General features: G+C 51.1%; 1 protein-coding gene across 1 annotated transcript; it reads right to left on the bottom strand.

Moving 5' to 3' along the window:
- Positions 1 to 4,355: 4,355 nt before the first annotated feature.
- Positions 4,356 to 6,395, bottom strand: GPR84 (G protein-coupled receptor 84). The gene is made up of 2 exons (XM_008140800.3): positions 6,261 to 6,395; positions 4,356 to 5,781 (listed from the first exon to the last, which is right to left on the bottom strand). The coding sequence occupies exon 2, from the start codon at positions 5,771 to 5,773 to the stop codon at positions 4,565 to 4,567; it is 1,209 nt and encodes a 402-aa protein (XP_008139022.2). The 5' UTR covers positions 5,774 to 5,781; positions 6,261 to 6,395; the 3' UTR covers positions 4,356 to 4,564.
- Between the last annotated feature and the right edge of the window lie 3,985 nt (positions 6,396 to 10,380).

Here is a 10,380-nt window from a genome sequence, read left to right as displayed (position 1 = left end):
TCTATTCCTCAGCAACTGAGCTTAGGGCAGCAGAGGGGAAACTGGTTTCTCCTGATTTCTCTCTATCTCCTGCAGAAATGCTGTAACTGCACTCCAGGGGCTATGTGAATGCCGGATGCTTGGAAAGTTCCTCTCCCATCTGCCTCCAATCCTTTCTGCTGCAAAGATCTGTGGTCCTCCGAGGGGCTCTCCAGGAGTCAAGCCCCTGCCTGATATGTGAAACTCATTCTCCACCTCCCTCAGGGCTCCCTTCTCTGGCTCAGGATGAGAGGGAGATGGTGGGTGGGGGCCTTGGGAAAGTGGCCAGGCTAAAAATAGGGGCTCCCAACTGCACCCCTCAGCCCCTTATTTATCACCTTCCAAACCTCACTCTCAAAGAAGCATAACTACGTATTCCTAATTCCTGAAGGCCAGCCCTGAGCTCATAAATTTGACTGGGGAGATGGGCAAGGGGGAGGAGTGAGGTGTATGGGGAATGGGGAGCCTACTGCAACCTTGGGAAGTAGAACGTCTCCTGCAGGAGGCACCTGACTGTCCTCTGGCCAGCGCCTCCGGGTCTTCACTGAGGGGAGGGATGGTTGTTTCTCTCAATAGTCCCTCTGGGGGTTAGACTTTTCTCACTACCCCCCCCCCCCGCCGCAAACACATAAAAACCACCTTAGCGCTGTCTTCTCCATCAGTTCTCATCCTCCTTCTAGTTCTCCTTCCCTGCTCCTCTCTCACCTCTCTATTGAGCTTTCCCCTAAGTCTTTGCTCCTCTAATGCTCGCCCTTGCAGAGCCATTGTCTGAAGAGCAAATTTCCCGTCTTATTCAATCTGGATAGTGCTGCTTCAGACGTCTCTCTCAGTTCCCGCCTCTCCCCGCTTCAGCCCATTTGCCTCCTTCCACGCGCCCTTTCTTTTCAACCTCCTTTCTCCTCCTCACCTCACCTCACCTCCTCTTTCACTCCCTCAGTCTTTTCTCCTCAGCCTTCCTTTAAAAAAAAAAAAATCATCCCTTTGGCCTCCTCAGTTTCCCCTTAGCTCTTCAGCTCAGTATCCTCTCTCCCTCTTCAATCGTCTCTTCTCTCCCCCCACTCCCACCCCTCAGATTCCTCCGCCCATATGTACCCCCTCCAACCCCCTCCTCTGCTTCAGTCCCCCCCACTTCCCCCTCCCGCTGGGTGAAAGAGAAGGGAGGAGGGGGCTTGAGGCACAGGTAGAGGGAGCGCGGTTCCTTGAGGGGAGGGAGAGAAAGGAGAAAAAGGGGAGAGGGGGCGGAAGCGGTGGCGAGGGGAGGGGCATCCTCGCTCCCCAGCGGCGCCCCCCTTCCCCGCAGTCACTGAGCCGTAAATCAGGGCCGAGGCAGTTTGGCCAATGGTAGAGTGACTCGTAAATCGGCCTGTCAAGCTCAGCCAATGAGAGGTGGCGTTAAATCAAGTCCTGTCAGCGCTCAGCCAATGAAAGGCCCTGGGTTGACCATAAATCTGCCTGAAAGAGACAGCGACGGAGAGAGAGTGTGCGGGCGAGCGAGAGCGGCGGGGGCGGGGGCGGGGGCGGGGGCGGGGAGGGGCGCGAGTGGGCTGAGTGCTGGGGAAGGCGTGTGGAGCGGGAGGAGGGAGCGAAGGAGCTTATGCGTAAAAAGGCGATAACATAGGTACTAAGAGGTGAAGACAGCCTGCAGGACAGACGGACAGATGGAGAGAGACAAAGAGAAGCCTTGAGAGACAGCGCCAGGAAGTCAGGGATGGAGCTCGGGCTCGGGCGGGAGGCGGACAGATAAAGAGATGAGGAGACAGACACTGACTCACACTCAGGAGTCCCCCCCCCCCCCCTCCATGCACATACTCCCCCAGACACGCGTGGGCTCCGCATCGTGAGGGACTTAAGGCTGGACTCATGCGCACAATGTACACCCAAAAGAGAGAGCCTTTTGACTGTCTCTTTCCCTCAGCTCTAATCGAAATTAGGTTTGGGGGGCGGGGGTTGTATGAACTGTGGAGGGTGAGGGAGGAGGGGGTTGCTTTCTTGCTAAGATCTGTCCTCTAGGTCTCAGGCTCCAGGGTGCATTTCTGTGTCCCTTTGAGTCATTTTTTCCCAGCGACTGATAATTGGGAAGTCCCTCCTGAGGTCTAACCTCAATCCCTATTGCTGTTCATTTCTACTTACTAACACTTTTAAATTGCTTTCATGGAATATGAAAACGGAACACTTTACAAGCCTTCAGAGAATTGTCAACTTTCAGAATCTTAGAAGGTATAAGCACGAAGGACTTTTAGAGGTTAATTGGTCACTTGATTTTACTTTTATTGTTTTGTTGTTTTAAAATATATTTTAATTGATTTCAGAGAGGAAGGGCGAAGAAAAGAGAGATAGAAACATCAATGATGAAAGAGAATCATTGATTGGCTGCCTCCTGCTCACCCTACACTGGGGATTGAGCCCGAAACCCAGGCATGTGCCCTGACTAGGAATCAAACCAGGGACCCTTCAGTCCACAGGCTGACATTCTATCCACTGAGCCAAACCAGCTAGGGCTTATTGTTGTTTTTTAATCCTCGCCTGAGGATATTTTTCCATTGATTTTTAGAGAGTGGAAGGGTTGGGGAGAGACAGAGAGAAACATTGATGTGAGAGAGACACATTGATTGGTTGCCTCCCCCACACACCCAACCAGGGCTGAGCATGAGCCTGCAGCTGAAGTGCATGCCCTTGACCTGCACGGAACCTGGGACCCTTCAGTCTGAGGTCTGACGTTCTATCCACTGAGCCAAACTGGCTAGGGTGAGTCTAGTTTTAGAAAGGCTGTTAGATACCTGGGCTGGTACTGACTGAGGTCAGACTCTCTGCCCTCAAATCATGGTCATACCACTTAATAGCCTTTTGACTTTGGACAAATTGCTTAACCCAAATTGTGTTTCTTTTTATTTTTCATTTGTAAACAAGGTATTATAATAGATACCTTATGGTAAATTTTGTGGGGATTACACAAAATATGTTTACAGGATTTAGGACATTACTGGGGCACATAAAAGAGGGCACTCCTCCTTCATTTTTGTACAGATAATAAAGCCTGAGGTCCAGAATGGTCAAGGGCCCAGAGTCACAGAGCTAATTATCAGGGGCCCTGGCCTGGAACCTGGTCTCTACACTCCCCGGCACGTGTTGTTTTTGGTCCTTGTTATTGTTCACTCGGCTTGCCTGGGCCCCTGCCTCAGTAGCTTGAACGCCTGAACTTGATTCAGTGGAAGAGGATACTTCAGAAGCACATGTTCCAGATTAGGAGGCAGGATTCCTGGGCCCTTGGAGTGTGTTAAATGTGAGAGTACAGATCCGTCCACCCCCCTATCTGAGTCTCTCTGGACTTGACTTTGTTCTCAGTCCATGGCCTTGGGGGCAGGGCGGGAACAGCATGCAGCCAGAGCAGTGTTGCTGTCAACATGACTCACCTTCCATCCCCAATGCCCACCCTGATCCACCACCCTAACCAAGTACTGTACACAGTAAACATCTCACGAATAATAAATGTATAATTAATTCTTTGCTTTTCTCCCTAAGTTTGAGGAAGAGCGAGGGATGCAGATACCTGGGTCTCCACCCCTGCTGGCGGAGAGGGGAGCGGGTATCTCTGGACTCCCAGTCCCTCTGACGCCGTCTGTCCTCCACAGGGAAGCCAGAAAGAAAACGCAGAGAACCAGCGTCACCTGGTGGTCACAGGTGCTTTAAGGTGGAGAGTGTGCCTGCAGACGGTTGACAGGATGCTGGGCAGTCTGGAGGAAGGGAATGGTATGGTTTCCCCTCAGCCTGGCCCCTGAGCCCTCTTAACTAGAGTCTCTGTTCTGCTTTCATAACCCAGGCAGACAAGAGCAAGTCTGGGGGCAGTGAGGGGTCAGGTGAATTAGCTCCAACCAGTGTGACCCTGCTAGGGCACCTAGAACTGCCTGTCATTGCGTCTGCTAAGCTCAGTCTCATTTCCACAGAGTGAGGGTCCTCTCCCATGGCCAGTCTCGGTGGATAAATCAAGAGTCAGGGGGCTAGCCTCACTTGAAGTGGTTATCAAAGCTGAATTTTAAAAAAATTTATTTTGAACTGAAAAACATCTGTTTGCAGGGATGGGGGGATCCTGGCAACAGTAGTTAGGGGTAGGAGCCATTTCTGAGAAGTTAAAAAAAGGCAGGCTAATTCTCTGAAACCAAACTCACATGTTTTTTTATCTGGAAACTCCTCAGCTGAAGACATAGCCATGTCTTAGGCCCGCTGCTTCCTGCTCCTGCTCTGACCTGGGCCCCCCCAAACCCTCCATTACTATTCAGTTTCAGCTGCAAACCAGCATTGGCCTATTTCCTTCTTCCCCAAAGAGCACATCTGAACATTAAAAGGATGGAATTCATTTATTAATAATTAATAATGCACCTTGGGCAGCCTGGGCCTGAAACACCGAGCAAGGGATGGAGATGTCTGGTTTGGGGGTCAAGGGGAGGTTGTCCGTGAAAATGCGCTCAGGTTTTACTTTCATCTGCTCCATACCAGCTGGCCACTCTAGTTCTGGATGCAACAGTCTCAGATTCTGGTGCCGAACACAGTTCTAACGGAGCTTACGGAAACTCCAGAGCCTACGGACACTCTGGGGTCCTCCTTGTAGGACAGAGGCATACGCTTGGCGGAACTGGCGGTTCATGGCCGCATAGAGCACAGGGTTGATGCAAGCATTGAGCCAGGTGAAGTTGGCAGCAAGCATGTGGACAACCCGGGGAGCCCGGACCTTGGCATCCAGGATGTTGAGCAACAAGAAAGGGATGTAGCTCAGGGTAAAGCAGATGAACACAGCAAAACACATCCGAGTCACCTTCCCAAACTCTGATGGAGAGTCCTGAGCTTTTTGGGCTCCTTTAGTTGGCCTGGTCTTGGCAGGTGCCTCCGGAGGGCTTTTCTCTGCCATCGGCTGAGCTACCTTGCTGCTGCTCTGGTCCCCCACTTCTGACGAGTCTCCTTCGAAGGTCCGGGTGGTGACAGCACTGGCTGGCTCAGATGAACTCCCCTCACTGGGCCTTCCTGATGCCACCCCGCTGTCCAGCTCCTGGAAACGACCCGGCACGGCTTCATCTGTCCCAGCCACATGGTGGGAGCGGACACTTGTCTGGTGCAGCTTGTACTGAGCCAGCGTCTGTGCTGCTCGCTTCACCTGGCGGTGGATGAGGCAATAGAAGATGCCGACGCTGCTGAGCCCAAGCACAAAGTAGATGCCCAAGAGGATGGTGGTGTAGGGTCGGCCTCGGATGCGGTCAAAGCTGCAGGTGCAGACTACGGGCACCAAGATATAGACATTCCAGAGCGGGGCAAAGCTGGCCATACCCACCACCCAGGTGCCCACCAGAGCCAGCACTATCCCCTTGGCACTGAACACTTGGGGAAAGAGCTTAGGGCGGGCAATGAGGAGGTAGCGTCCCAGGGCGATGAGGCAGAGGGTGAGGATGGAGACGGAGTTGGATGTAAAGAGGAGGAACCCAAACACCCTGCAGAAGGTGGCGCCAGTTCTCCAGTGCAGGTGGAGGTAGGTGTCCACGGAGAAGGGCTGGAGAAGGGCGCAGTAGAGCAGATCGGCCACCGTGAGGTTGGCGATGAGCAGGTTGAAGTGGGTACGGAGCTTGGGCTGGATGGCCAAGGCCAGCAGGGTGAGCACGTTGCCCACGGTGCCCGTCACCACCACCACCACCCCCCAGATAACTGCCACATAGCGATAGCCCACCACAGACTCATGGTAGCAGGAAAAGTTGGCATCAGAGGTGTTCCACATGATGGAGGCTGAAGGGAGTGAGAGGAAGAGGAAGAGGGAGTCAGAGCTTGACTTTGAATTTAGATCTCTTGAACTGCTCTGGTCCCCTGGACGCCTGAACTGCTCTGGGAGCTCACCAGCCTCCTGAGCCATTCCCAGGCCTCTTCATCTCAAGATTCCCAACCCTCTTAGTCCTTTCCCGTTCTCAACGATTCTCCCAAGTTCTTATCTAAATATCTCAATCTCTGTACACTTCAAACTCCAGGCCTTATTCCATATCTATCCACATACTCTTAGTAACCCCAGTGCCCTCCAACATTTTTAATTCCTTCCCTTTCCTCTAAGACCACCCAGGAGTCCCTTGTCTGTATCCAGGATGCTTCCATAGTCCTCTCTGCTGTGCTTTGCTACACACACATGCTGGCCTCAGTTTTTTTCTTCTTCTGTTTTTACCGCCTCTGAGATGCAGAGACAGAAAAAAAAGGACACCCACCACAAAATTACTCACCTGAGTCTCACAGCCTTCAATTCTCTCTGCAATGGGAGAAGAAATCAAACTCCCTCAAAGGGCAGTCCTTTCTAGTGGGCAGTCAGGCTTCAAACAGGAGGAACCCTGCTTTCATGCCTCTTATACTAGACTGAAAGAATAAGAAACTCCTCACTTACCCAACCTGAGCCACTTCCTTCCTCGTCGCTGGTTCTACTTGTTCTGTTTTGGCTAGTGAAATCTGGGCTTCTCTGTTGAAATTCCCCTGCTACTTACCCCAAAGCTATGTCAATTCCTTCCTTTCTCCTTTCTGGTGCCCACGCTCTGTTTCCTTCCTCTCTTTGCATAGCAGAAAACCCAAAAGATCATTGCCAAGAATTGTTGAGGTATGGAGACAGAGCACCAGGACATCGGGGCCACTTCTCAAGGGGCCAACAGACAAGACCAAGTTCCAGGAGCAATTCTGGGTACCCCAGAGGCCTTGACTTTGTTTTTGGGGAGTACTACCTTCCCTCTCTCCAGGACTTGGCGATGGTTCAAGTCAGAGTCCCATGTGATATCCTAGCACATGTAGGACATTTGAGACAAAGGGTACAGGTGCAGAGAGTCACAGAGGTTTAAGTTGAGGTGAACGAAAGTGTGAGGTAAGAAGCAACAGAGAAGATCCTGGAGAGGTGAGCAAGGCTGAGATCAAGAAAGGCCTTATGTATCATACCGAGGAGCTGGGTGTTTTGTTTTGTTTTCTTTTCTTTCTTCCTTTCTTCCTTTCTTTCTTTCTTTCTTTCTTTCTTTCTTTCTTTCTTTCTTTCTTTCTTTCTTTCTTTCTTTCTTTCTTTTTTTTGGTGGTGGTGTTGTTTTTAATATTTTTCTTGAATTTAGAGAGAAAGGGATAAGGAGAGAAACATCAATCAACTGTCCTCCACTCGCCCCTCATCGAGCCTGCAAACTAAGCATGTGCCCTGACTGGGAATCCAACCGGCAACCTCTCAGTGCATGGGATGATGCTCAACCAACTGAGCCACACCAGTCAGGGCAGCAGCTGGGGTACCATCCAAAGGTGATGCAGAGACTGGCGCTAAGATAGCTGCGAGTAAGAAGTGGAAGCATGCAGGCCAGAAATGAGAGAGCAGTAGAGGCACTACAGTTCCGACAAGAGACAGGCAGGGCCTGAGCTAGGGCCCGAGTCAACTTCATGAGCATGCTACCTGTTCATTGCACTGGGCCAAGGTCCAGTGCTTGGTTTAATGTTCTGCAGTCACTGTCTTGAGATCTTTTTTGAACATGGGGTCCTGCTTTTTTTTTTATTTTGCACTGGACCCCACGAATTATGTGGCCGGTCCTGGGTAGGGCAGTGGTTGGGATAGAGAAGTGATCAGGACCTGTAGGTTGTTGAGAAGTCAAACAGGACTTATTTAGTGACTCCTTTAGTGACTTAGTGATGAAGGGTTGAAAAGAAGGAAGACTAGGATGAGTCCCAGTTTTCCAGGTGGGTGGTGGTGCTCTTAATAAGATAGGGAATGTGGGGAGCGTGACAGGTTTAGGGTAGGGTTAAATCATGAAGTCAGTTTTAGACTAGGTTTGAGGTGGTTGTGGACGATGCTAGTATCCCAACTCCTCTAACCCCAATTTCTTCCAGCACCCCTATCTCTCCCCACATGTGACCCGGACCCTGCCTTTCTGGATATACAGGGCAAGACTTCTGGATATACAGTCTTTGTCTATAATTATTATTATTACAAGAGGCCCAGTGCATGAAACTCGTGCACTGGGGCCGGGTTGGGTGGGGGGGTGTCCCTCAACCCAGCCTGTGCCCTCTCCCAGTCCAGGACCCCTCGACGGACATTCCTCTTGCAATCCAGGATCCCTCGCTCCTTATGCTCCGCTCGCTGCTCCTTAGCGGCAGGCTCTTTACCTCGCTCAGATTGTTGCTCCTTAGCGCTGCCGAGGAGGTGGAGGTGGGAGAGACTCCTGCCACCGCCGCTGCTGTGCTCTCCAGCGGTGAGCTGGGCTTCTGGCTGAGCTGCGCTCCCCCTGTGGGAGCACACTGACCACCAGGGGGCAGCTCCTGCATTGAGCGTCTGCCCCCTGGTGGTCAGTGCACATCATCAACCGGTTGTTCTGGTCGTTCCGCCATAATGGTTGCTTAGGCTTTTATTATATAGACTAGTAGCCCATTTGCAGGAAGAATCCTGCAAGCAGCTACTGCGGCCACCCTCCCTGCTCCGCCCCGCCTGGGCTTTCCCTCTGGCAGCCACCTTGCTTTCCGCTTTTCCTCCCTCTTCCTTCTAAGTTGTCTTCAGTCTTCACTCCTCCCTCCCTCAGTGTATGCAAATTAACCGCCATCTTTGTTGGGTAATTTGCATACTCGTCTGATTGGCGGGTGGGCGTGGCTTGGGCGTAGCGAAGGTGCGGTCAATTTGCATATTACTGTTTTATTAGGTAGGATTATTTTTAGCTAGAAAGACCTAACACAAACAAGCAAACCCAAAAGTACTTCTTTGGTTCCATTTCTGAACCCACGGTAAGCTCCAACCTGACTTCACAGTTGACAAATCTAGGAAGCCCCTATTCCCCTTTCCTTTCTCTTTAAGAGCCATCACCTGCCCTCCTTTTCTTCTCTAAGACTGAAAGGGGGTAAAGAGGGAAATGAGCAAAGATGAAACTCAGGAGGACCCCATGGCCATTCTGGGTTCTGGTCTGGCTTTTTGTTGTTGTTTTTTAATTTTAAAATTTGTTTTATTGATTTCAGAAAGGAAGGGGGAGAGAGAGAGAAGGAAACATCAATGATTGATGAGAGAGAATCATTGATCGGCTGCCTCCTGCACACCCAACACTGAGGATCAAGCCCACAACCCAGGCATATGCCCTTGACTGGAATCGACCCAGGACCCTTCAGTCCACAGGCCGACGCTCTACCCACTGAGCCAAACCAGCTAGGGCTAGTCTGGCCTTTTTAAAAAAAGACTTAACTTTATTGTTGAAAGTATTACAGATGTCTCCCATTTTTTTCCTATTGACTCCCTCCACCCTGTACCCACCTCTCCCATGGCCTTTTTTTTAGTCCTCACCTGAAGAGATGTTCTTACTGATTTCAGAGAGAGAGGAAGGGAGAGGGAGAGACAGAGACAAAGACCTGCTGCCTTCCTTTTGTAGGACCTAGACCAGGGATCGAACCTGAGCCTGGGTATGTGCCCTGACCAGGAATCAAACCCATGACCTTTCTGTGTATGGGAGGACACGCCAACCAACTGAGCCATGGCTGGTCTGGTTTTTTTTGGTTTGATCTTTTTTTCTCACCCAGCAGGGATAGAGGGAGGGGTCACAGAGTCACTAGCTATTCTTGGGAGTGTGTGGTTCAACTGAATTCTGGAGGTTCTGGAAATAGGACACCTATGTCCCCCAAACCCCGTTATATGAGAGAGGAGTGTGCTTTCCTGTCCCACAGACCATTTAGGAGACCAGATGAGAAGGTATTCATTCTAGCATATCTGTAAATAGCATGAGCCCAGTTTTTTGGTCTTGGATACATGAAGTCTCAATAAATTTTTAAGAGACCCAAACCTGCTTATTTTGCAGTTAGGGAAATTGGGGTCCAGAGAGGGGAAGGACTAACACAAGGAAACGATTTATATGGGGCCAAGCAGAGCATAGAGCTCAGATTCCCATTCCCTGCCCCCATTTCTCATGCCTCGCGTGTCTCTGGCGTGGGTTTCTCACCAGAGGCACAAAATCTTGATTCTTTCCTTTGTCTGAGACTGGGTCTAGATCTGTCTCCCTAGATTCCTGAGACACACTGCAGGAGAGTCTTAGACTAGGGGAGACTCCTTTTTCATGTGGTTGGCGCCGCCTGGTGGAGCTGCAGAGAATTCGCAACAGCCGTGGCTGCAATCTGAGACCCGGGCTCAGAATGATTCCCCAAGACCAGGTTTACACTTGAGCTGGACCCAAGGGGGAGGAGGAGTGGGATGGGGAACCCCTGCTCGCTTTGCACAAGCCTCAGATCTTGCCTCCTTCCACCCCCATTTCCCGTCCTTCTGATCCCATTTCCTGTGTGCCAGTCTCCGTCACCTTACAGATACATATCCCGGTGTTGTTGCTCCCCAAAACAGCGGGCAAAGATTGAGAGTCTGAGTCTGGAGAA

This window comes from Eptesicus fuscus, chromosome 7 (assembly GCF_027574615.1).
Source record: "Eptesicus fuscus isolate TK198812 chromosome 7, DD_ASM_mEF_20220401, whole genome shotgun sequence".
NCBI classification, from domain to species: Eukaryota; Metazoa; Chordata; class Mammalia; order Chiroptera; family Vespertilionidae; genus Eptesicus; species Eptesicus fuscus.
This window is presented reverse-complemented; position numbering and strand designations above follow the sequence as displayed.